Source organism: Leuresthes tenuis, unplaced genomic scaffold, assembly GCF_036924035.1.
Source record: "Leuresthes tenuis unplaced genomic scaffold, fLeuTen1.0.hap1 SCAF_19, whole genome shotgun sequence".
Taxonomy (NCBI): domain Eukaryota; kingdom Metazoa; phylum Chordata; class Actinopteri; order Atheriniformes; family Atherinopsidae; genus Leuresthes; species Leuresthes tenuis.
In genome coordinates, this window is record NW_027325373.1 from 9,402,775 (window position 1) to 9,430,606 (window position 27,832).

The 27,832-nt window shown below is 42.7% G+C and overlaps 1 protein-coding gene across 1 annotated transcript in view; it reads left to right on the forward strand.

Annotated features, from left to right (window-relative positions):
- Nucleotides 1-1,500: 1,500 nt before the first annotated feature.
- Nucleotides 1,501-27,832, forward strand: part of bcr (BCR activator of RhoGEF and GTPase) — a 79,110-nt gene continuing 52,778 nt past the window's right edge. The window contains exon 1 of the mRNA XM_072371766.1: nucleotides 1,501-3,932. Within this exon, the coding sequence (XP_072227867.1) occupies nucleotides 2,345-3,932 (1,588 nt within the window). The 5' untranslated portion in view covers nucleotides 1,501-2,344. The remainder of the gene's footprint in view (nucleotides 3,933-27,832) is intronic.

Consider the following 27,832-nt stretch of genomic DNA (forward strand, 5'->3'; position numbering starts at 1 on the left):
GACGCCGTGATGACCAGCAGTACGTACCAATACACGAGCAAAAGGTTTTTCCGGGTGCGGCAACCAAATATGTAGAAGTATACTTGCAGTAGTCTGCATTCCGACACCCAGGCACTTGCACACGTTGTGACGCACATACCTCTTGTGTGCATATGCTAAATTTCGACACTCCCAGTTTTATGTGCAGGGAAGATCCCTCTTGCATGAAGAACCCGTTTCCACCCTCCATGGTAGCTTGGCACATAGCGAATCTTTAAAACACCTGGTTGAATGATCTTAGCTGTACGCCAGTGTACAAAACATTCATGCATGTGTTTCAGCTGTATATGTAGGCTTTGCAGTTTGTATTTATAGATTCTAATGTATGATACTCAAATGACTCGAAGAGGGTTTTAAGATGGATATATGACAATTGTTGCAAAATCACTTTTTATTGTAATGGTTTGGGTAATTTGCACAATATTAGAGACACGGTCAACAACTTGAGTTTTTTTTATTTTTTATTCTTTATGTAACTGTTTTGTCCCCCCCCCCCCCCCATTAATACTGTAATCACTCATATATTTAGTGAATCAGCCCTTTGCAATGAGTGCAACTGTGGCTCATTCTTCGGTTAGTCTGCAATACAACATGTTTTGTTTCTTTTTAAAAAAATGTTTTTGTTTATCTGCCTTTGCATTCCTCTTATGTATCTTTATCTACTGGTGTAAAACTGTGATTTAATGTGGGGGGGTGGGGGTGGGGGCTGAACAGTCTCCTCAGCGACACCCGGTCGCAGAACAATATTAACCATATGTAGACATCAATCATTATTGGAGGCTGATAATGATTGTACATGCATTGCTGAGGTTGTGGTTTCAGGTAAATAAAACGATATTAGTATATAATCTGGGTCTTGTCTTTTCTGGTCAATTTATTGTTGCGAAAACTCAATTCCGGTCCTAGTCACTTTTAGATCTTAAAAGAGAAGAGAAAAGAAAAAAAAAAGAAAGATGCCAATCACTGGATTTATAGTACGAAGTAGCCGAAATTATCTGGGGGAGGGAAAAAAAAAAAAAAAATGTGCCACTAGGTGGCAGTGTTTAATTAAAGATTCCAGCCGCTCCACTGAATGATCAGTAACAACTGCTTGGCTGGCAGAGCCAACAGCTTTATAAACAACAAAAAATGCTCTAAAAAGCCAAATTAATAGTTCTTATTAGAACTTACAGCATCGGGAATATTTGGGTTAGTGGCAATAAGTTTTTAACGAGGGGATTTAATGAGATTAGAGGCTTCCGTGTATGAAATCTTAAAAACTCTGGGTGTGTGCTGGCACTTCTGTAAGAGTTTGCATGGCTACCTGAGGATAAACGGCGCCTGTCTGGTCAGGGAAGCGTGACTGCGTCCTTGCTCTGTCTCTTTAACCAACGGGCTTACTGTCACCCTGGTCCCTCCCCTTCTCTCAACCCCTCCACCGTTACTGGCCTGAGATGGGAGCGCATACAGCAGCAGCAACAGCAGCACCATCACGGCCGAAGACACGGCACGAATCTGGAAGGAGGCGTTAATTTTTTAACAATACCACGTAGGTGCATTGAGATAAAAATGGGCTAATTCTACCAAGTTCTCTACTTACGCCGGACCCTACTGCTCAGAGAGGCTGATGTTGCCGGGCGCTCGCGTTGTGCGCTTTTTTTTTTTAATCCATTCTTCTTCAGCGCTGTTGGTACAAAGGCGCTTAGTCCGGAGAAGCAGCACCTGGGATTACAGACTTGTGAATGGGCGAGAGGCAATGGAACTGCTACTTAAAAAAAAAAAGTCCGGAATGTGAAACACAGACAGTGAGTAAACTAAGACTGGTTAGAACACTTTCTCCTTTTTTTTTTCTCCTCCTCCGTGGGAATCAGACCACCCGTGTCACCCTGCGAAGACATAAGGTCATTGTGTCGAGACAGATTTTTTTTTTGTTTTTTAAATAGATAAAAAATACAATTCTGTAAGTAGCTTTTTCGGGAATAATGAACGAGAAACATGATCTCTGTAACCGCTTTTTATCCCTCTTTATTTGTCGCGCATTCCCCGTTTCTGCTCTGAAGGAGCAGCCGGTTCCTCTTGTTCAGAATGGGATGCTTTGCTTCGACTGCGCAACCTACGACAAGTGTCAGCTATTAGGCTGTGTGTCTGTGTGTGTATTACTTAAAGGCCTGGTATAAACAATAGCCGTTTTGCGCTGGGCTTTGGCCATTGTTCTCTATAAGGAGACGAGTGAAGTGGACAAGGAAGGGTCAAACTGTGCGCACTTGGCATCACACCCCCCTCGTGTCTGAACCGGGGTCTGTCACAGAAATAAATCAAGCACAATATGGTGGAGCCGGTGGGGTTCATCGAGGCGTGGAAGGCGCAGTTCCCAGAGTCAGAACCCCCCAAGATGGAGCTGCGCTCTGTTGGGGGCATCGAGCAGGAGCTGGAGAAGTGCAAAGCATCTATTAGACGTCTGGAGCAGGAGGTGAACAAGGAGCGCTTCCGCATGATCTACCTGCAGACCCTCCTGGCCAAAGAGAGGAAGAGCTACGACAAGCAGCGCTGGGGCTTCAGGAAGACGCCGCTGAACGAGGGGATGGACCCTGTCGCCACACAGGGAGCAGAGTCCCAATCTCAGCAGCTTCACATGCAGGAGACTGGTGGCGTCGGTACTGGAGGGTATGGTGTTGGGGACAGGAGTCGCTTTCAACCTCTTGGAGACGGAACCGGCAGGTCCAAACCCAGACCTCCACCAGCCAGGAAGTCGGCCTCCCACGGAGACGGCTTGGAATCAGTCTTTGACATTCCACAGCAGGTTGAGTCGACATCCTGCGACAACCTAGACGGCCTCTCTCCATCCAAGCAAAGAGGCGGGGTGTCCGTGTCGCCCCGTAGACCAACCCTTCCACCCCCAGACAAGGAGCTGCCCTCTGACCCCAAGGACAAGCTCGGGATGGGACTCGGTGTGGCAGCTCTTAGATCCAACTTTGAGAGGATCAAACGAGCCAACTCTCATTCTGCAGGTGATGTAGCTAAGGGACAGGAGAAGCAGCTGCCACCACCACCACCGCCATTCTACACCAACATGGAATTCCACCACGAGAGAGGTTTGGTGAGGGTCAATGACCGTGATGTGTCTGATAAGATCAGCTCCCTGGGCAATCAGGCCATGCAAATGGAGCGGAAGAGATCTCTACACTCCCTCCCAGGTAATCTGGCCACAGTGGCAGGTGACCTCAGACCCAGGCCGGTGTATAGAGGACGGTCCACTGAGAGCACATGTGGGTATGATGCAGAATATGAAGATGGCGAGCCCAATCAGCGACATTCAGGGAGGGCCAATGGGGGCAAACCTCCACCTCCTCCATGGCAACCCTCTGAGTTTCAGGCTTACTCCAGTGTCTATGTTGGTGGGGTAATGATGGGGGAAGGTGGCAGTGGTGATGGAAGAGGAGGTGGTGGTGGGGTCGCGATGAGAGACCACGGGGGAGCTGATGACCACCTCCTGACCTGGCCACGCCGCTCCTACTCCCCAGGAAGCTTTGAGGATGCCGGTGGAGGTGGTGGTTATACGCCGGACTGCAGCTCCAACGAGAACCTGACATCCAGCGAGGAAGACTTCTCCTCAGGTCAGTCCAGCCACGTCTCACCCAGCCCCACCACAGCCTTCCGACGTCCCTTCAGAGAGAAGAGCCGCTCGCCGTCTCAGAACTCCCAGAACTCTCAGCACTCCTTCGACAGCAGCAGCCCTCCGACACCACAGTCCCAGAAGCGTCACCACCGGCAGCAGGGAGGCCACGTGGTTATGTCCGAGGCCACTATTGTGAGTGTCCGCAAGACTGGTCAAATCTGGCCACCTGCTGCCCATCATGACCTTGTGCCCCACGGTAGAACATCCCATGACAACAGTTTCCATGGAGACCACCTAGGTGAGTGGTGGCTGCTGTCTCTAATCTGTTCAATGTTCAATGGACATTTTAAAACCTGTGAAAACAACAGCCTGTGTGAGGGAGAGTAACGTAGTCCTGCTTGAATGATGTAGACATTTATTATTTTGCATTTTTAGACTGTTCTTCACATGATTTGTCTTTCCTCTTGAAACCACAAAGTAGTTGAATCTTCAAGTGTTTTATAATGTTTGTGGGATCGCATGCACACGTGTGTGTGTGTGTGTGCGCACTCAAGTATGCAGAACTGTGTGTCCTTTGGATGGCCTTGCGTGGGAGACAGATGAAAGATCCACCTCTGCTTATTCCTGGAATGTTAGTCGGGTGGGTGAACAATGAATGTGGTCAGTCTGGGTTGAAACTGGGAAGTCTAGTCTTTCTGAAATTACTCCTGTGGCTCTTGTATTTAATTCAAATCACAGGTGTCCTTCTTCCTGCCTTTCTTTATTTCTTTCTGCCCTTGATAATCGACTCTTTTCTGAAGTGCAAGCTGAAAATTCAAATTTTAAGCTCAAAGTAGAGCCAAAGAAGTCCACTCTTATTACTTAGCACTAAATTGCAACCTTTAAGCCATGAGACCTAAGACAGAAGAGCTAGTAGGATACATGTGCAGCCTGAATCCAAATCACTGGCAAACTAGGTAACTGGGCTACCAGGCTGAAGCACAACAACAATGGAGTGCGTTGCTTTGAGAACAGCACAAAAAGAGGGCTTAGGTTACTGTAATTGTTCAGTAAAGTTTCTGTTGTAGAAGCGGTGCCAGGTCAAAAGAGCTAAAAGCAAACACTCCTCGGATAGTTCAAATATTTGATTTAATTTTTAGACATGGACTGCTGTTTACAGAGGCGCGGTAAGAAGGAATGGATGCACGATTAGGTGAGTTGCTGTGGATTCGAGTTGTGTTTAAGTGTCTACTGTATAGTCCTAGATTTTGAACTTGTGCCCTGTTTGACCAGACAGGCGGCAGGGTGCTGGCATTACAGGCATGTAGCCGTGCCAGGATGAACTGGAAAGAAGGAGGAGGTCGTAAGATATATAGTAAAAAAAATACAACAAAAAACAAAGCAAGAGAAATAATTGGAAGGGGGCCTGGAACACTAAAAGGTGAAGAACAGTATATGCTTGCCTCACCTGCACAGAGCTAATGCAAGCCCCTACCTCAATGTCATTAATGTTATGCTGTCGCATCATGTGATCAATTCATCTGATAAGAACCAGGGACCTTGATGGAATCTGTTAAAATGCTTCACCGAACAGGATGCGATCATGAAAGTACAGTCGCATCCTGTTCGGATGTAAATCCAGATCCAGTCCCCAGCAAATGACTGGCTAATTCTCCAGCAGCTGTGCTCAGGATTATCACAGCACTGTCTGCTCTCTTTGTTTTAACATATTTTCCACAACGATGAGCCCTGTGGGAAGTTAGGCAAGCCGGAAGAGCAGGGATGGAGATGGATATTTGAAGGTGTGGGGGGGTATGTGTTATAGACATTGATGCCTTTAGTGGGTTAATCTGGAATTTGACCATAATAATTCAAATGTTGGTGATCTAAATTACTGCATCATTTTGTGCTCTGGTGATGCATTCTTTTAATCTTTTTGCTGGGCAAAAATAAAGACATGGTAGTGAAGGGAGAAGGGGTCAAGTTGATGATGCTAATGAGAGTGGGATGGTGTTTTGAGGGAGACTGAGGCAGGCAGAGTGTAAGGCAAAGCTGTCGTTTCTCGCTTCAATGGCCAGGGATGCGGGGGCTGCAAAGAAGCACAGATGGGAAGAACTCTCCCGTTGTGTAACAGAAACGCACAGAGTCGGGTTCTCACAAAAGGACACACATACTTGATGTATACTTATACCTTTGGGGCTGCTTTGCCATCAGAGCAAGGTGTGATGTAAACAGGCCTTACGTGTTCCTATGTTGTAGCATGAGATGGTTCAGACTGGCCAGCTTCTCTTCTCTTCTCTTCTCTTCTCTTCTCTTCTCTTCTCTTCTCTTCTCTTCTCTTCTCTTCTCTTCTCTTCTCTTCTCTTCTCTTCTCTTCTCTTCTCTTCTCTTCTCTTCTCTTCTCTTCTCTTCTCTTCTCTTCTCTTCTCTCCTCTTCTCTTCTCTTTTCTCCTCTTCTCTTCTCTTCTCTTCTCTTCTCTTCTCTTCTCTTCTTCTCTTCTCTTCTCTTCTCTTCTCTTCTCTTCTCTCCTCTTCTCTTCTCTTCTCTTCTCTTCTCTTCTCTCCTCTCCTCTTCTGTAATGACTGCAGTAATTGCTTCGTGGTGTGTTTTGTTTGTTGCATGTAGGGGGAATTTTCAGGATGAAAAGTTCTACATGCTGAGCTGAGATGAACATGTCTTTTGTGGTTATGACAGGAAAAAAAAGAGGCGAAATGAGCGAAAAGCTAAAATGAAGGTATTTCCCTTGAGTGTTGCTCAAGCGTGGCAAGTTAAAACTAGGCTCAGAAAAGAAAGGAAACATGTTTGGAGGCAAAACCGTCAGCTGCCAACTCTTCCTTTTTTAACTAGATTGAGCAAACATGAGCTCGGCAGACTTGCATCAAACATTTGATTATCCACGCTGCGCTTGGCTGGCTGATGAGTCTCTTTCCCATCATCATGACTCAGATTTTATTTCTTCCTCGAATAGCTAGACAAAAATTCTCTTTTAATGGTAGAACACAAACATAGACTTTGAGATGGCAGAGGTAGAGGCAATATAGGTTTTATGTAAAGTGAACTTAAGTGACAGAGATTCTGCCTGCTCCACACACACAGTACCACCAGCTGAATGCGCTGGTCTTTCCAGACATCATTCCCATTTGTTCATATGAAGGGAAATCTGCCTCTGAACCAGTGAATACCTGTGGCTTTGTGCCTCTGATAACAGGGATGCCAAAGCAGGACAGACTTGAGAAAGCTTCAATCGCTGTATTGTGCTTGGCTTCCAACTGCCTCAGCTGTGTCCTGTCAGCAGTTGTATATCTCAGCAGATGCAGCCTATTGCTCCTTTTAGTTTTTAGTCTTAGGGCTATTTATGAAACACCCACTTTTGCATGTTTATTACATAAATAAAACACAAAGCTACTAGAAATGGCTGCTGAACCATATTTCCCAGACCAATAAAAAAAATGAATTCACTCTGGTGAATTATGTTGTAAATCAAATCTAAAAGTCTAACAAAACTTCCCTTTTCTAACCACATTTGTAGCCCAGTTTTAACATGCATTCTCTTTTGACTTGAATATAATCATGTTAAATCATATTGTAAGGTTGTGAATGCGTGTCTTTGTGTGTGTCGTTATTGAAGTATGTGCTAGAAAAGACAAAGAAACAGTTTCTGAGAAAAGGGCTCGGGATCCCCGAGGGCCCCTCACAGATTAAATCTGATTATGCCACAAGTGTCGTTCTGCGCGTGTTTCTGAGTATTCTTCTAATGTGATTTGCTGCTTGTGAAACACTCTGTCTTTCTTCGTGGTAGTCGATCATGTTGCTTGAGCGTGCATGTGTATGACTTTCTCCTCTGCTTTTTTAAAATTTTTTCCCCCAATCACTGGGCAAAGCCGTACAAGAGGGCTGCCAGAGAAGATCAGAGGCCACACGTGTCTTGCTCTTAGTTCTTGTGTGTATCTGCAAGTCTGTCCTCTGCATCATGCAATTCGACATTCCCACATGTGTATGAGGAGAGAGAGTAGGCAGAAGACGAAGAGGAATGCTTTACAGTAGTCTGGTGTGGCACAATGACCTCTTTTCACATGGGCTGGGAACCATTGCTCTTAAAAAGGCTCGTTCAGTGTTTGCAGTTGAGTGGACTTGCAGTGAAAGCCGGCAAACAGTGGCTGCAGGCTCAAAGTCGGGCCCTGAGTGGTGGAAAGAGAGGGAAGAAGGATGGGAGGAGAGGGATAAGAGGCGGAGGGGGTGATCTGGCTTTTCTGGCCAGCTGGTACTAAACTCAGCTTTTCATGAGACCGGTGCAACCTGCTCAGATCAGTTATAGAGATGCAGAGCTGTCGCTTTGTCCCTTTTTATAGGGAGGATAAAACTTGTTTTCAGAAGCGCCGGAGACGCTTTTTGCTTAAGCTGACTTTGTCCGAATTGATGATGGAAAAGGTTAACAACATAGGTCAGCTAAAAAATAAAAAAAATAATGGTCTATAATGGTTTTACTTGTAACAGAACAAGCCAGGGACACGTTGTAGTGTCATGCTCCAACATCTTTTGGCAGTTTTTGCAGTAGATCACAGCTAACTGTCCCAGATACAACGAAAAGTCTCATAGTCGTGAGAATTTTGCCTATACTGTTAGAGCGGACTTTGACTGTCAGAGTTGGATTCCATGTGCCAGCAGTAGAAGTCCAGCCTGGGTACCGGGGCTGGCCTTTTGTCACAGGGTTGGAAGCAGATTGAGGGTGAAGCAGCTCCAGCAGCTCCCCACTGTGAGTCAAACTGCTTGGCTTGGTTTGGTTTGTGGGTCTGGAGCAGCCAGTATTAAATGTTCATGGATCACAAAATTTTGTGTCCACTCTACAGCCATTTTGAAATAGACACAAGGGGAGAGTTTTGGACATTCAAGCGAACCTTGGGGTGAAGGGAAGCAGAATGGATGATCATAATGGGGCACAACTGAGAGACATGCAAATGTAAACACTCATAAACACACTCATAGCCCTCCAAAGGGTAATTGCTCTTCCTTGGTTGTTTATTTCTTCTCCTTTTTGTGTGCTTTTGTATACTTCCCATGCCAGGCATTCAGCCACAATCCGTCCTCTGGTGACTGACAAGGCTTGAAAAGAAAGAAAGAAAAAAAACTCTGGAAAAATCCCTTACATAAATTTTGGTGACTTCTTTATCCCCATTTGTAACGACCACTTTCTTTTGAACAGTGGCCATCTTGGCTCTCTCTCACGGCCTGCGTTATTTCATTCACAGAGGTCGTCATCTCGACCGGCCGCAGTACATGGAGACAGTGCTAGTTAGCGTGCACCCTTTACTGCTCACCACATGCCTTTGGCCTTGTAGTGCAAATGCTTGCTGGTGTGTCTTTCCTGGTTTTATACAGATCCTAGGTTAACTACATGGGCTGTTAATTACAGCCACTTCTTTCAGTGATGGAAAGAAAAGACCGGTTCTCTGGTTTATGGTTGAGACCACATGGCAATATGGCATAAATTAAGGTGAATATCTCAATGACTCATATGGCTCTAGGTTATGTGGAGCTGAATTGTGCTTCTGAATGCCCACGTCTTCTCTGCTCTCAACATTAAAGGAGCGCTCCACTTATTTTACATGTCGGAGTTGAAGCAAAATCTTCAATGGTTCTGAGAGTCCTTTGGCGAGTCTAAGAAAATTCACAAGTTATGAGAGCAAATGTTGTTCAATGAAAAGATGTGATGGTTGTGATGATGATTGGAAGACATGAACTATTGAAAGCAAGACTTTAAATTGAATCATTATATGAAAGCTGGTGTTGGCAAACATTCAATGATGATATTTCTGTATATTGTTATTCAAGTGCTCAGAGAGGAGACTTCTGCCCCTCCTCTTAGCTCTGTTCTCAGGTTTTTGAAGAAGTAGCATGCAGTGGAAGACCTGCAAGTCATAGGTCTGCTTTGACCACAGTCGTTGAATTTGTATGATTGAAGATGGTGGATGAATGCTTATAAGGTGAACTTTGACTCGGCAGAGGAGATTTGAGTACAACTGAAGCTGAATTATTTTTAGCCCGTATGAAGCCCCTGCTTGCTTGCTTTCAGGGATGTTGGCTTAGTTCAGAGAACGGCAGCTGTATTTTCAAATGCCGCAGTTGGTCTTGTCCAAACTTCTTGTTCTACCCCGCATCTGGTTGCTGTGTTGAGTGATGAGAGCTTCTAAAGCTTCCACTTTGACAGTCTGCACTAGAGCACCGACTAAAAGTGGCTGCTGCTCTAGTGATGGTCAGTGTGTTAGTCTGATTCTGCCCCCATGTGACACACTGACACAGTGACCAATAAGAAGCCAATCGTGCTCACGAACTGGAAAGACAGGCCACATAAACAAGAGAACTCTTTTACGCCACAGGTTAGAATAACAAGGACCAGTTAATTAAATATTTTAAACATTTTCTGCTAATGAAGGACATGAGCCTGCAGTCTAGTGGCACACATTTCATGCATATGTTTATTACCGAGGTCAAGGGGCTACAGAAACAATCAGATTACTATGATCCCCCCCCCCCCCCCCCCCCCCCCATATTACACAGCTCACAGCACATCAGACTCGTTGCAGCACTAATGCATCATGTCCTATATACAGTATTAAATTTAGGATTAAAATCGCTTAAAAACCAGCTCTGGAAAGTGTGCATGTTTTAAAGAGCTATACAGGCATGTTTTCATGTAGAATTTTTGGATTGGTACTCATTGGTAAATATTTATCATTTTGTCACTTCTCTACTGAAATTGGGGATAATCCAAATGTTAAATCAAGCTTTTCTTTAATTTAATCATGCATTCTCTCTTTCCCTAAAGCCCCCCCCCCCCAAAAAAAAGCCTCCCTTTGTTTTGCCATTTCATACTCAAAACCTCTTTTTCTTCTCTTCAGCAAGGCTGCGTTCACACAGCTGCTTTTAGTTTCCTTTGCTTGGAGCCAATTAGAGGTGCATCACCCTCTCTGTCTCTGTTTCTTTTTTTTTTCTTTTCTTTTTTTTTTTACCAAAGCAAGGGGGGAAAAGCACGGAGAGATCAAAGTCACGACCCACCACCCACCCACTCTCCTCCGGCAGGCACAAGCAGGCCTCTCTCTGTAACTGTCAAACAGGGGGTTACCTGACCAATCCTTATAAAACGACACAATCAATGCCAACTGTCAGCAGCAGGAGTCCTTGCTACAGAGCAGTAAAGACTGTCTGGTCTATTCCCTGACAGCGGATTCTATCAGAATTCCAACCTCATTCTCTCTCTTCCTCCCCCCATTCGTCCGTGTTGCTTCTCTCTGTTTATCTTGTGGTTCTAGCACATGTACCTTCAATCTATAGCAGTTGAGTGAGCAGGCCGTTGACTGAGAAAATCGGTCTAATTGTTTAATGGAGTTAACTGCAGCTTACTGTCAGTATTAAGGAGGGTTGATAGTTGTGTAGTTGGTGCAGCATTCCTCATGCGGTTGTATCCAAATGCTGCTAAGTGTGCAAAATATCAAGAAAATAATGCTAACAAAAGAGGAAATGCTTCAAACCTTATTAGCTGTCTGTCGCTGTGGATGATAAAGGCCCACAGCCGTCATCCTGTTTCTCTGCTGGACAGGACACATGTCTTCATCTATCCGTCCTTATCTTCAGAGAGAGCATGAAGACACATTGTATTTATGCAGACATGCCGCTTGACTATGGTTTGTTTAATTAATTTGTACAGCATGGAAATATACACGTCCAACCTAATAAATGCAACATTCAGCAACGACATGGAGATAAGACAAGCAGCCGATGATGTTGAATGTCTAAATCCTTAATGCTCTCTTCTGTTATTAATTTTCTATTAATGTTATTATCTTCCTTTCCAACAGTCACACTTCTGCTCCCAGTTTCCTTCTGCTTGGAGCAAAAATACCACCTTTTGAATAAACACAATTCAAAACAAGGAAGTTAATGTGACGGTAGTCGTGTTAAATTGCCTGGTCAAGCTATACCTGCAGCTCATCTTAACTGTACATGCAAACGTAATGAGTAGCAGGCTGCAAACGTGTTTAGATCTTCTTTTGGTGGCCATTTAAGGAACTGCAGTGTTTGGCACTGGCATTTTTCAGCATCTGGGGTTGTGGCTTGCTTTAGGCACCGTGTTGCAGGGAGCATTTAATAAGAACACAGACAAATGATTATTTAAGACCTCAAGTCAATGTAGATGAAATGCTGATATTATGTACAGATGTTGTGATCTGTTACCAGTTATGTGTAAACTATGAACCTCCTGTCCTCTATGAACAGCTCCCTCACTCTCACCCTGTTTCTTTATTTCTGTGTGTGTGTTTTTCCACCTTCCCTCAGGCTCTGTTGGACTTTGTTTTCCCTGGGTGACTGGATGGGTTTTCTCAATAAGTGGTAGTTGTTAAAGCCAGCCCAGGCTATTAATGGAGGAGGTGTGTGTCTTCGGTTTGTGAGTTAGCACGATTGCACCATGATGAAAAAAAAATCCAACATTATCAAACAATGGGCAGGGTGGCACAGGCTGTTGATCATCTGGCTGCCTCTGTGTGGTGAGTGAAAGAAGCCAGCGGAGCAAACCACACAGCAGCAAGAACTGAAACCAAATTCTTCAGTTTGTCGTATTGTTTTGCGGGTACAAGCATACTTTTTTGGTCCCTCCTTGGCACAGTTGTGCTCTTTGTAAGGAAAGTATGCAGGAGATTCAGTTGTGTTTTTTTTTTTTTATCTTAGTTTAGAATATTCTGGATTCAGGATACACTGTAGATGCTGTTTGGAGGAGGGCCACCCAGATGGAGAAACGGGAAGAAAACCTCACTAATTGAGGAAGAACAGAATCGGTCTGGCTTGAACAGGCACTTATTAAATGTCTAACATTTGATGGAAAAGAAAAGCTTTTACCATATTGCAAAGATTTTATCTTCATTGTGCTTTTTTTTAATTATTACTTTTTTTTTTTTACTCTGGCTCCCTTTTATTGTCTGTTATTTGTTGAGCTGCTTGCTGCAGAGGGACTGGATGAATGTTGGCTCCAGGGGAGGATCAGATTTCATGTTGCATCTCCCTCCCTCCCTCCCTCCCCTTTCTCCATCTCTTCCCCGAATGCCCTTCGGTAACTTCTCTCCCTCTGTGAAATCTCTTTTATGTCACTTAATATCCCTTTCTCTATCCCCCTGACCATTTTCCGTCTCTGCCTGCCCTCCCTCATTCAGTGCTGCTCAGCCTGGAGCTCACTCGACAGCATAAAGGCCTAATTTTAATCCCAATTTGGCCATGATTTTCAAGTTTGTAAAGAGATAGGACTTAACTAACACAGGACACATCTCTGTGGGCAATGTTATCTGTATGGTTTTACAGATTTTTGTTACTTAAGTTCAGAGGCCATCTTGATGATATCAGATGTGTCCCATTGTGACAACTAAATGTGATTCTGGACATGTGAACAGAAACATGAATGGATATCACTTATCTGGAAAAAAAGCTGTCATTAACTGCACGATCAGCGGGCTTTCCACAGTGGCTCGGAATCTTTCAGCCCCTTGTCTTTCTCCTCCAGTCGATTGTTAGACCTCTCTTCTCTTCTGGCAGAGGACAGGGACAGAGAGCTGCCAGCAGAATTCAAGCCGCCAGTTCTCCGTCTGGTTCTCCTCCCACATACCTGCCAAAATGGGGATGACAAATTCAGCTCTGCGGCCTTTTAATTTCTACCGGTGCTCACGTCGTGCAAAGAGCTCTTTATGCTGCTGAGACTAGAAATGGCGTGACAACCCCTTTACCTGATCGGTCCTGGAATCTGAAAGTCTCTAACAGGTACCTTGTGCAAATAAACCTGACTGTGAGGTAACAAACCGACACTGTGGACACGTGGTGTTTATTCAGGCTGTTGCTTCGTGTCAGAAAAGCTAGAAAACAACCATTTTAATAAAATATTAGCATGTGTTCCAATAATTAGCTAATCAATAATCAGACAAAGAATACAAGAGGAGATCTCCTTTTTTTAACTTCACCTCATATTTTTTTCTTTAATAAGGCAGAATCTGAAACGACAAAGCTGTATATGAGTGAAGGAGGAGGATATGAGATGATTCTACATTAGCTGCTTTGTTGTGGGGTTTGAAACTTCCTCTGCAATGTCCACATGGTCAGACACTGTCATGAATGCCAGACCCAACAGGTGTCTTTTTTTGCCTTTGTGTTTTATGATTTATGATGACACCGTGGAGAATTAAAAAAAAAAAAAAACTAAAACTTTCCTTGTCCACACATCACCCTGCAAACAGAGTTGATGAGTATCCCCACACTGAACAGACTTATAAGTCATTTTTTCAGTGATCTTCAGCTGAGTTTGTGTGGATGAAAAGGCCAAAGCGCGAAGAACAAATCTATTTTTTTTTAATAACCAGCGAGCGTTGTAGGGGGAGTTTTCTGTTTTCATCATCTCTTTTCTCACGTTCTTTCTCCGCTCTTGGCTTTACCACTTATCCCTCTCTCCAAGTGCTCCAGTTTTCCACATCATCCTGTGTCATTGTCGCTGCAGCTTTCTCTTGATTTGGCCCAATTTATAAACCTATAAATGGCAGAATGTGCCTTGGGCAGAGTGGCAGTGAATGACTTGGAGTTATAACTCGAGAGGTGCTGCTTGTGCAAGAAGAAGATGCTGTAGCTTTCCGTACTTAATTGAAACTGTGCTCATCTAATGTTGACCCCCCCCCCCCAGTAAACATTTATCTGTTTTCTTTTAATCTCTGTGCACTTCATGCGCATCTCCTTTTAATCGGTGCACAGAAATGCAAATGCAGCTTTTCAGCGATAGACCTGCTGCTTGACTGTTGGATGTTGAGAAAACAGGCTTATTTGCACCTGCAGCACTCGGCCACCCTCTCTGTCATTCATTATTGAAACTGGAGCCCACTTGTAAAACTAGAAACTGACTGTCATGACACGGAGCATCATATTACCTATTCCGCACCCACTTGCTTGTCTGCTATGTTTTCGCTTGTTCCATGTCCCCGGCAATGAAAATAGATAAAAGCTCATGTCTGCACACATAACACACATCCTAATTTAATGACATGTAACGAAAATATAGAAATACGGACTCCTTCCGGAGCTGACCAGTAGGGCAACAAGACCCAGTTCTGTGAAAAGCTCCACCTAATGATATTATAATTACTGATTTAAGTGCTAATTATTTTAGTGATCCCTCTTATGTCGCTCAATATGTTTGAGCTCCTGATTGAATGTGACACCACTGAAGGTTGAGATAAACTAATGAGATTCCTAAAATCCACATTGAGCTCGGAGCAGGTGACCAGCTTGACCTGAGTGTCCTGGGTGTTTGACAGCTGGTGTCCCTACCAGATGATTACCTGTTAAACCTGCTCAAGCTGGCCCTGCAGCTACAGCCAAAGAGAGCAGCGACTGAGGTTTGAAGTAGGTTTTGGCTGGACTTTTTTCAGTGGGGCTTTGACTGCAAACCCAACAGAAGTTGAAAGAGAAGTCCTGCCATAAATGTCCTGTCATGTAATTACAAATACTTCTCTGTTTCTTTTTCTTTTTTATGTATTTGGAGTACTTCGTTTTACTTTCTCGACCATTCGTCTTCACTTGATTGTATACAGTCTATTTTGAGCATTATTTCCAACTAACTGGGACAAAAGTAAATCCTAATAAGTTTAATTTAATTTATGTTTATTTTGTGTTTTTAACCCAGTTTTTCTGAACGTAATCATTGTCTTCATTTGGTGTCGACTTCCACTGTGTAAGAGCAATTTCAGATCTACTAATCAGATGCCCACCAAAGCACCACACAACACTTTTTCGATAGCCTTTGAGGGATGACGAGCAGCCTTGTTGAGTGATTGACATTCCGTTGTCTCCACCCCCCTGTCCAGCTTTGGATTGGATGATAGCCAGAGGACAGGGTGTCAGAAGGGGTTCCTTGCTGAATCTTTGGCTAAAACACACACACACACAAAGATAAACAGCACAGAGATCTGTACACACAGTACTATTTGCTTTAGACACACACCGCCGTATGCTTACAGGCTTGTCATGAGGTCTTTACAAAATAAAGACTGCTCCCTTGCTTCATGCTCTGGTGGTGCCGACACACTTGCAAACAACCATCTGTTCCTCAGTGCGTCTCATGCACTTGCTTCTTTTCTATTGTGTGTCCTCAGAATGTCACTCCATAACCTTGTTGTGTGGACAAAAATATCTTGTATTTCCTGTGTGTGAGCTCTTAGCAGTTTGCCCTGCAGTTAACTCTGGACTGAAAGCAGAAAGTGATCTGCATGAGGAGATGTGGTGCCCACAGTCCGCTCTCCAGGCTGGTGAAAAGTGGAATAATTTTATTACTGTTGCAGCACGCTGAGATATATCCATAATGCTATTGATTACCTGAGTGAATCCACAACAAGGTCATCGTTCAGAAGGCTTTTGGAAATCCTTCAGTTGAAGAAGCCGAACCTCTTTCCATGGAAAATGAAGCCAGATATGTGGCGTTAAGTTAGCCAAGCTGCCTTGTGGTTTATGGGACTGTCCTTTACTCTGGTAAGCTTTCAGCTTGCTTAAGTCTTCCTTGGCAGCTACATTACTGTCGATCTGCAGCTAAAAGTATGATTGATGATTGACATTTAACATTTGATAATTGTTTTTTTAAATGTTTTTTTTTTTTTACCCATGCACATAACAGAGCACACTTTGTGAGTTGACTTCCATAAAACAGATGGCTTGGAAACTTCCACTGTTTCGCCCTGATGACATTCGCTATAATGACTTGAAATAGCCTGCCAAGGTAGCCAGGCTTCAGTAAAAAATTGAACGCCGACCGAGATTCTCCCCTGGCAGATGAAACATTGTGGCGTCTCACTTCAAGACCTCTGTTCTAGTGAGAGAAACAGATGTGTTATTCTTCTGAATGCGCATGTTTGCTCAAGCACGATATTGGATCAGAGCCGTTATGTGCTTGTGCCTTTTTGTCTTTTAGTGTTAGTGTCTCACAGCCCTCTGCTGTGGACACATGGCCCAATCAATAAATGTCACTCCCCGTCTGATTCAGTTCGTGAAAGCAGGAGTCTTGTGGGTGATATTGTCACCTTGGTTACATATTGTAAATTACTGAACACGCAGTAGGTCTCTAGCTGCCCTCATGTATTTTAAAGCCATAGTGAAACATCAGTCTTTTTCTAATGAAACAGACATTTGTCACCAGGAGAGATTTAGATGCAACATCAAATAAATTATTTCTGCTTTGAAATAAACAAGACAAAAAGATGCCGTGTGAGCGCATGCTGAAGGACAGAATGATAAGCCTCTTAGACATAGGTCCTTTCCCACTCTTTAAGTCTGGACACATCAGTGCACACAGACTAGGAAAAGCACACATCCTGGAAACAGTTGTTCATGAAAAAGAGGAAGAGTTCTAATCAGCCTGGTTCTGTCTCGGTTTAAGAATAAAGTTAGTGTTTCCAGAAATACTGCATGAAAACCACAACGCCTCTCTGATGACTTGAGTGTTGATCAGAGTTACTAAAATCTCCAGCGGCTTTGAGTGTGTCAGTGTGCCCAAGACTGACTGTAAGATGATTTGTGGGAGAAATCTTGACAGGGCGTCTGAAAAATCCACTGTGATGTAAGAAATTTCCTGAAGCACAGAGTATATTTTAAGAATAATTGCAGTGCAGATTATGCTGCATGTCATTTTTTATGCGTTGTACTTATTTGGCTGAAATACAAAGGTTGATTTACAGAGGGCAGGCGTGAACAGACAGTAATGAACAATCTCTCTCTTTCTCCATCTTCTGCCATTTGCCTATATGCTTCTCATGAGTTTATTCTTTGCATTTCTCTCAGTGGCTGTACTTATAAATTCATGCCTCAGTTGAGGCTGTTATGTAAGTGAATTAGCCGGCAATGTAGCCTTCCCTTTTTGATGGGCTGTGTTGCGGATCAGAGACTGGTTGGCTTATGTCACTGCTGTTCAGCTAAAGGAGGCAAATTTAGACACAAAGAATGTGATTAATTCTTTTTATTTCTTCTCTTCTATCCCTGGCCGCTCCAGCACAGATTTCTCACAGAACTTTATATTAGCAGGGTATGGTGTTGACATACTTTTGTTCATGTCATCCGGTCCTGTTTTTCCAATATTTTTACAGATTTGATCTTTTTTATACTAAGATAAACAGGTTCTGTGTATTCTAACTACTTTTACCTCACAAAGACTCTTTGCAAGTTGTACAAAGTGATGTTTTCGTCCTGCTGTTGAAGTTGGCTTATTCACAGATCACATATGTCTACATGCTTATGCACCCGTATATACAGATGAAGGGAACAATGGACGCAGAAATACTGCAAATGCAAGCACCAATCCATGACACTCAACAGCGTGGCAGCATGTTTTAGAGCAGCAGAGATTAAACTAATTGAAAAAGTAGCTAAATTTAAGCGACAGAATGTTATCCTTTAAGGGTGGATAGACCCGTATCGACGGTAGGTTGTTTTTGTCCCAAGGCCAGATCTCCCAAATGAAAATGTCAATAAAAAGCCATTTTCTCCCTTTCCTGCCGCAGAGCAAAAAAAGCCATTTCACTGCTCAGATTTATTTTTAACTTGCTTAAAAGTGAAAGCAGAGCAAGGTTTGACTGGCAATGTTGTTGAGAGTGTTTATACGCTCCGCTTCAACGAAACGTGTCTTTTCTTGTCTAAAATTGGCAATGATGACTTAACTTTACTTTGTCACTGAAGGAGTATCTTTACATTCATGGACTACAGGGATGGGGGGCTCTGCGCACTTACTTAAAGTGTATTTATAGAAGGAGTTTCCTCCTGATAGAGCCATTAGTAGTTAGTAGTTGCTTGGGACCCAGTGAGTGTTTTATTTTTTTGCTCTTTTTGTGAAATACTTTATTTTCGGCTCAAAAAAGCCATTTCTCCAACCTCTCTTAGCAGTTGTTTTTACTGCCTATTGAAAAGGACAGTTAAACCACCAAAGTGTGAAGAAATGTTCATGTCTAACCTCACAAAACAACACGAGTGAGCAGCAGTGTTGGTGCAGCAAACACAGAACAGTCATGACATCATGTCAGAGCACAGCTGGAGAGAGGCTTCTTCTAATACTTTTAAGGCAGGCAACGTAGGCAGCATTGCTATATTTTGATACTGATGTCACTCATCTTGACTTTTCTCAGACAGGAACAGGAACATTAGACTGTGGGGACAGCCAGGGTGCGACATAATTTATTTGCGCACAGGCACATTTCAAGGCGGGGAACATCAGCTGGTAAAGAGGAAAAAACAGCACAGACTTTTAAAAGACAAGAAAAGAAAACCTCATGGTATGAGTAACGAGGAAAGAGCCATAAAAGGCTTGCAGCCATAAGAACGACCGCCATGACAACAAGGGCTGTGAAGTATTTTCAGAAAGGGACAGGACACGAGTGCAATTAATTTAGCTCTAGAGGCAAAGCCGTTAAAGCATGTTTAAGACGTACAAAAACAAAAAAAGACACTTATTGTTGTTTAAGACACAAAATGGATTGTTCTGTTGCTCATTTACATCTCATATCTGTTGAAGTACATTTGTCGGCTTTTTCTTATTCTTCCTGATGATTAAAACCAGATTTTTTTTTGGGGCTTGTTATGTGTTTGTTTGGGAGTTTGTGAATTCTAATGTGGACAGCCAGTCAACCTTGCTCATGTGGCTGAGAGAGCTATGTCCTGGTTTATTGATGGCGTCAATTAGAGATGAAATCTCCCTCAAGAAGGCACTCTCTCTCACTCTCTTGCCATACCTGTTTGTTACTTCTCCGCACCATCTTTTTCCCGTGGGTAACACAGCTCTCAAGTTGCTCTCAGGGTGCACTGATACATGTGAAATGTTGCTGAGGACGCAGAAAGCCAACCAGGCTGAATTTAGCTGATTGTACTGATACTGTGAGAAAAGGTTGTGAGGGAAGGTAAGCAAAATAACTTTTATCTGATTAAAAATTATTTTAAATATGCATTTTGGCTTAGTTAGTTTATCATGGAGCCTTTTTTCCTGCCTCGGAAGATTTCTTCCGTAACTAAGTCAAGAAGTCAATTGAGCTGTAAATTGGACATGTGTAAAGAGCCGCTGTAAAGAATGTGTTTAGCATCTTCTCCATCAGTTTTGAGTGGCTGTGATGGACAAACTTTTTTTTCATCAAGCATTTACAGTGGATGATAACGTCTGTCATAATCTGTGCTAACTTTGATGAAGATGAAGACGTAAAAACTCTTCCAAATATATCAGATTTGTGGAAATGACATCACGGCAGATATTGGAGGATTTGATCTTAGCTTCATCTGCGTAACCTTGTTATAACCTATCATAGCTGCCTGTAGCAGATTATCCATTAAATATAAAAAATTAAGAACTGCCACTCTACATCATGTGAAACCGATGCTTCATTGATCAGCAAGATTAAAAAGGAGAGGACACAGCTCAGAGACACAAAGAGGTGAGATGAACTGAAGCACATGCTGCTTTCCCACGCCCCTCCCAGTCTCTCCTGACACAGACACATCTTTTTCTCCCCATTCTCACACACACACCTATAGCCTCCCACAGTTGTGGGTGACTTGCTGATCATTTTGATGTGCACTTGGAGTATCATTGGTCTACTAATAGTAAAAAGTGGGTCACTGGAGGGTTTACGCCCATTTTCTGGGTATTATTTGATGTCACTCAAGTGTGGCGAGACCCCACTGTCTTTGTCTCTCTTCTCAATGGACAATGGTTTCCCTCTCTGTCTCTACATCCTTCCGTCACCCACCAGTTGACTCAGTACTGCCTCAGGCTCACTGCCAAGGGCTCATGAATCCCAGTTAAAGGTCATCTACTTTAGCCTGTTCCGATGAAAAGAGGGTAATAGAGTTCATTTTTATTCTATGTCCACCTGTTGTCTTCATGTTCAAATTTTGCTGCCATAAATTATTAAATAAATTTGCCATATACAATTGTATATAGAATAGATACCTATCTAACACTTTTGCCATTAAAAACTCTTTTGGCCCTAGAATACCTTTGCCATGACTAAATTTCGGCTCATTTATGGGTATCTATGAATATGCTCTGCTCATAAAATGAGAAGCTAGCACAAGCTGTAAAGACAAGATAGCCAGGAGCAAGTAAGCTATTGTGGCTAGTGGCAGCATTACTGGCTCAGGGCAGAGTCCCGGCTTCTGAAGGCTAACGACCACCCAGTCACTCAATCCAGGTCGCGTCCTGGAGACCATTGATTGCTCGCCCACTCGGTCCAGTCATGATAGACAGAAGCCAATTGAGAATTACCTATCAGTGACAGCCCCCTTGACTGTCATGACCCATAGCGCTGGTGGATCATTTTGCTCTGGATGTGTCTTGTAACACATAAAAAAATATCCTCTCATGAACATATTAAAAATGTTAAAAACTTAAATTTTTTGCAGAGGAGGCCTTTAGAGCCGTTGCGGTCTCATGAGAGCTTGATGACTTGTTATGCTTTGAATTTTTCTCTCTTCAGTGGAAACTGCTGTGCCGAGCTTCAGTTTGCAGCTGAGAACAACAAATCCTCAGGAAACCCTAAAGTATGAATTTCCTTACATTTCTGTCACCAATTTGGCTTGATTGCTTCCATGCGCACAGCCGAACTGCTGCTTCCCTTCATATATTCTTGCAGAGCCTGTCTGACAAGTTTAATGACACACACCCACACCTCACGTTCTACCCCCCAGTCAGAAATGCTCTGAGCAGGATTTGGGTCAAACCCCTCCACTCACACAATAATGTGTGAGTGTGTGTGTGTGCGCACGCATACCTGTCAGTCTAAAGGGTCTTGGCCTCTATCCTGCAGATATCCCAACGGTAGCTTGGCGCTATCTGTCTCTGCTCATTGTCATGGGGACAGGTCTCTTTTGGTGCTCTCTTGCTCCTGTTGGCAGATGGGTGACAGTTGGAGGCCTCAGACTGATGGATCAGTCAGTAAGGGCTGTATATGCTCACAACTCACAGCTGATTGATACTGTCCTTAACACTAGCTTTCGCGTTTTATTCCTGAACAAACAAGGTCAACTCAGGCAGTTTGAATAAGTGACTAAAGTCAATGTCATGGTTATAGAGAGTTCTAGCATTTTGTCCTATTGATGGTTTTATCATTTGACAGGAAAGATGTTTAATCAATGGGTGGTTAAGTAGTCTATGATGCACACATTGAAATTCACATACTTAAGCACACCTACTATAGTATTTAGCATCGTGTGAAATTACACGGACAGAGTAATCCCACTCTTGATCCTAAAACAAAGGCAGACAGTTGCCAGTAACTTTAGAAAAACCACAAAGACGATTGTCTTATCATCAGCTCTTATGCATCTCAGCTCTCAGACAGGAGACAGATTAAACCTGTTTTTGCTGCAGGAGTTGTGGTTCTCATTTTCCTGATTTGTTGTTGTGTGTGTGCGTGTGTGTGCGTGTGTGTGCATGTGTGTAGGAGTAATATTAACTGAGACACAATACAACAAATGACTCACTGGAAGTTATGGCGTATGACGATGAAACTTTTTTTTCCCAACAGATCTTAAAACTAAGATCCTCTATTATTAATCTGATATGAGTGATTTATATTTCATGTTAAAAAAAACAGTCAAAAGTGAACAGCACCCACAGAGGAATAGTTGCATTCGTGGCTCAACAGAGCTGAGCTTTGAACCTTTGGGAGATTGAGGCTTTAATTTAATGGGTTTTTTTTCTTGAGGCCATAGCTATATATAATAAGTCATTTCTCAATTTATTTTGATTCTATGCACCCTGTAGACTCTGCTCATTGATTTCTGTTGAGGGTTTTTGTTGGATTCATTTAGCAAGAGTTTACCCGTTGTGCTTCTGCTGAGACAAGGTGTGTCTATGATACTGATAATAAGGTACTGAACAGGCTTATTCTGGTAACAAAACTCAGAGGCTGATTTAGCACCGATGTGCTAAGAAAGTAATTCCTTGGGCCTTTTGTTGAGGGACTGCGTATGAATAATAAATGTGACAAACAACGAGGTTGCAAAACAAGTTTTCCCATCCATGTTTAAAGTGGCCGCACAGCGAGACGTGCTCTGCTCGATTTTCACGGCCTCCAGCCATCTCTGAGTGGGACTGTGAGAGTCAGTCAGACAGAAAGGCCAGAAGTCAAAGATGAGCGAAAGTGCGAATGAATGAAACTTAGTGATAAACATGCAAAGTATTTGCTGATATCATTTATAGAGTCAACACTGCATCAGACAAAACACAACTGTGATGATTATTGTCTTTCACTTCCAGCCTCATGCAGTTAGGAGACTAAAAACACTCTAATAGTGATATGTTCTCCTCTCTCCTTCTCTCGCCAATGTTTCCAATTTTTTTGATCGTCATTGTCAGCTTTTCAGACCCAAAACACTTTAAAATCACAGTAACCTGCATGAGAGGGGGTGCATGAATGATTGACTGGTAGAGGTACCGTATATTGACATTAGCATGATTAAATTCAGTAAGCAGATAATTGGCTTTAGTTATTTATTGTGTACAGCTGTATATTTTTCACTTGGAATGTATAAAGCACAGGGAGCTAGCACAGCCAGATGGCTGGACAACAGCTAAAAGAAATGTTGTTTTTTTTCAGTTTCTGTTTATGCGTCACATAGACAATATGCAAAGTTCAGCCTTGTGCAGTGTCATAGATCTTCTCCCGATTTGTGTGTTTTCTGAATGAATTAGTATTTGCTCTTACAAAAGCAGTTTGGCTTCACTTCATGAGAACTAAAGTCCAACTGAAATGCGATGCAACAAAAGGCCAAACTCCTCTGATCACTGAAATTCATCTTCTTATTATCTTTCAGTAATTCATGTGTACTTTTGTTTTTTGAAGACACACTCAGCCCCCCTCAGCAGGGAGGATACCAGTATTACACACATTTCTAAAGAGATATTTGACAGCTCCATGCTGGAGGGTTCTTGTTGCTCTGCCTTTCTCTTCAAAACACCCTAAAGCTGTTCTGTTGGATTCCGGTCAGGCACCACTTAGCCAGGTCATGGTTTTCACCTTTTTCTTCTTTACAGTCTGGGGAGTTGTTTTGTCAGGGATTGTCAGGGATTGATTGTGTCATCTCCCCAACTCCTTTTGCACTCACGCAGACCCATATTATCACACTCTCACTTGTGTGCTTCACTGTCAGTACTATGCATTCACTGGGGTAGTCCAGAACCCCATCTGAGCTGATCAAATTCATGTAGTCAGGTGTCTTTGACATTCTTCATCAAAATTGAATCTTTCCTTTCGAGCAAGCAAGGTTTTTTCTTTTTTTCTTGGACACAGTCCATAGAGCTTGTCATCTTGCAGTTTCTCACACACTGTCTGAGCTATTGCTCATTCTGTCCCCCTTGATTGCAGCTGCGACTGTTTCCACTGATTTGTAGCTTGTCACCGGCCTTCCTGTATCATTTGTCATCTTTGTGAGACCTCATAATGTTCTTTTTCAGTAGTTCTGGTGCTTCTTTTCCATCATGCAGACAAAAACAACACATACAGTGGGTCCAAAACTGATGTCCTGATATTCAAAGATCATGCAACTTGGTTATTCGTAAAACAGGTTTCTCAATTTAGTTGCAGTGTTTACAGGTTTTCTAATTCTTGTGCCAAAGAGCTTTTGTTTCATTGAGTTTTATGCCTTTGGGCTGTACTTTCTGTGCATTCTTTACAAAACAGTAGATCTTTACTAAAAATAGGACGAGATGATGTACTTGTAAACTGAGAAATATTGTAATTATTGAGGTGATACAGCGTTGACTGTTTCAACTTTGAGTGACTTTGCACTAAGGGTGCGCTCACTACCATCGTTCAGTCATTAAATAGTTGTTTCCTCGTCAATAGATATGTACATACATTTGCTTAGAAGACTCAGAAGAACTGTAGAAAACTGATTGTCTAGAACGGGGGAGGGCCAGAATAGTGCAAGGTATAATATGATGATATGTCAAATGTGTTGGAATGTGGACAGAGCTGGTCTGAAGGATCTCTTAGACAGATTCATCCAGGATTTGAGCAGCCAAGTTTGTTTCTGTTTCTCTTGTCTGCCTGCTAAGATCATATTCTAAATGCCATAATATTCTAGTTTATGTCTTAGTATATGTACTGTTTATTTATATTTCTTCAAATTTGACTCACTTTTATTTAAAACCAAGTCACGTGTTTTCAGCCAGGAAGTGCTCGGATTCAAGGGCAGAAGGACATTGGGGCTTTTGTTTTCAGTTGGCTGCACTGCATTGCTGTGCTCCACAACATGGGAGCACGTGGCTACAAATCACACACTCAGAGTAGTTGGGTTTGATTCATTGTCACGCAGGAATGATGGCAAAAATAACTCCGTTGTTCCTGCTATGTAGTTCCACATTCTCTCTCTTAACGTCTCTCATTGCCTTCTTTTCCCGCGTCACGTGGAGTTTAATGTCACTTTATATCTAATTGCTGAGGATTAAATAGTTATTTAGCTACAAAACATGCCCGTTTAGTCTGATGTGTGTGTGGTACAGCTGCAAGTAAATACACCTATGTGTTGAATAATGGCATTCATGTGTCCTTGTGGTTCATTCTGCTCAGTATGATGTCATGCTATCCCAGGCTTGACTGCGGCTCTTAGCACATCTGTCAGGTGGTCAAGAAACTGTGCGGTGCTGCTGTGCACCATTTCCACCCATGGCTGCCCCACCCCCCACCTGCTCTTCCCTCCCAGTCACATTGTACACACAAGCTCTCACAAACACACACACACACCAAAGGAGGTCTTTTCCACGGAGTTTGAGGACGCCCACACTCTGTGGGGAAATCTGCCTTTTGTTTGTATGAATACAAGAACCTGCTGTGCTTTCATGGTGTTTCCCCTCAAACTGTGATACACTCATCTCTGCATGTGAAGTGCTGAGTGAAAGATTTGTGCACGAGAAGAAGAGTGAGAATGCTTGCCAAAATAATTCAACAAACTGTTTAATTTATCAGTTTACCTGCCTTGTAGAAAGAGGAGAACACCGATGGGTAAACTGTGACTTCATTGAGAGGAAACTTAAAACACTTCTTCTGTGGATTTTGTGTTGCTTTGTAATTCTTGACTGACCTAATAAAGTTTCTATCAGAAGGATCTAACTTTCTGTATAATTTAGATCCCTTCGATTTCTCAACCATATTGATGTTTTACTTTTACTTTTTGGCTGTAGAATTTTAATCAAGGTCTTCAGTTCCACACTATTCATAATTTATAGAGCGAACAGAAGGAAGGTTTCCCTTTTTTGTTTTTATATGTTAGACGTAATTTTTATATGTTTTAACTGAAAAAAATGAATTGGCAAATTGTTTGAATAGTTTAATTTCACCTGTGTAAAAATGCCTGGATGAAACCAACAGAAATGTAATCGTTCCAAAGCATGTAGTTTTGTGCTGTATGCTTCTTATTTCTGCTACAGTTTAATGGCACACATTTTTGATGCCAAGGTGAAGCCAAATGAGAAAGAGAGCCCAACAACTTGAAAGATGCAATCTCAGAATATAGTTCAGGTAATACCATCAATATGAAACAAATACCATTTTTACACCCTAAGATATTGAGTTTAGCAGGTTTTTAAAATACTGCCAATTAAAAAGGCCTTTCCAATCCCATGTAGTGATGGGTTTATCCTCAGTGCTGTGAGGGCTACAACTTACAGTGGACAGGCACATCGCTACGTCAACACTAAGGGTTGACATCACTCTGTACCCTACAGACTGTGTTTCTGATAGTCACGACCCACTTTACTATTTTTGATTCGCCTGTGGACGTCATCCCCGCACAGTAGGACAGACAATAAGCTGCCGCCTACCTTGACGTCTTGATGACAGGTTGAAGAGAAAAAATCAGTCAATCGCTTTCATTTTCAGAGCTACAATGTGAGAAGCTACTCTTGGCAGACATTTTTTCTGATAAAAGAAAAGAAAAAAAAGGAAAGAAAAGCTCTGACTGCAGTGTCTGCAGTGAAAATAAGCATGTATACCCAGGTGTTGTGGCTGGATGGTGACCATGTGACCTGTACAGGGTGTACCCTGCCTGGGAAAAGTATGTGTGAAAAGGGTGATGGCTGTAAAAACATCAGAGTTCTGCTCTAGAGACAACATGACACGTTCTTTTTGCACTGCTGTAATCATAATGATACAACACGGTGAAGGACAGGAAGAACCAGCTCTATCTATGAGCATAAATTGCTCATTGTAATGATAACACTGCAGTTTCACACTGATTCAAACATACTTACGGTTATTACACTGGTTTTCTGCTTTTCCTAACTGTTGCACATATTTCTATTACATGTATTCATACCTGTGGCATCTTCGTTTCAAACCTGTTTTTCTCTTTTCGGATCCCTCTGAGGAACTGTATTAGCAAATAGATTGTAGCTCATCTGAGTAGAATAGCTTGCTTTTTTTTATTGATTTAGAGTCTGTAGTTAAGAAACACCAATATTAGTTTTCTAACTGCCCGTAGGAATCATTGCTTTTCAAGAGCTTATGTGCTCCTGCTCTTTCATAATGTACTGAAGTTTAACGGCAGCCGTGGGCGTACACCCATGCATACATATGGCGCTCTACAACCTGCAGTGCCATGCCCTCTCCTGCTTGTAGTGTCTCGTTACATAAGCAGGATAATGTTACCCAGGCAGGCCATGTAATGGGCACCTCACTATCAGTCATCGCCCCAGAGAGGAGAGGGGAGAGATGCAAGTGGAGAAAAGACGATGGAGGGTAATTAAATGATTAGTAGAAAGTTTAAGACGTGAGAGAAAGGGGGTTGAGAAACAAAGGTGAGTAATTGAAAGAGTAAACAAGGGAAAATTGAGTTAGTGAAGAGTCATGGGTGAAGATGAAGAAGCAGAGAATGATTTTAAAGAAGGGCCAGATGGGTCTGCTTATTCTTAAACATGAGTTTTTTTTACTCCTCTTTTGAGCAACAGTCAGCTTCCCAAGTGGACATTCTTAATGGCTTTTTTGATAAGCCTGCAGTCTTGTTCTGCCTCAGGTAAAGCTCCATTCAGAGTAACTAAAAAAAAGGCATTGAGTCTCCAATCCATGACTTGCATTCTCTTTGGATTGTAGTTATTGTTTTTCTTTTCAATGCATTCTTTTAACCTTGAATTAATACATCTCTCCTCCTTCGAGGCACCAGAAAATAGGAACAAATTC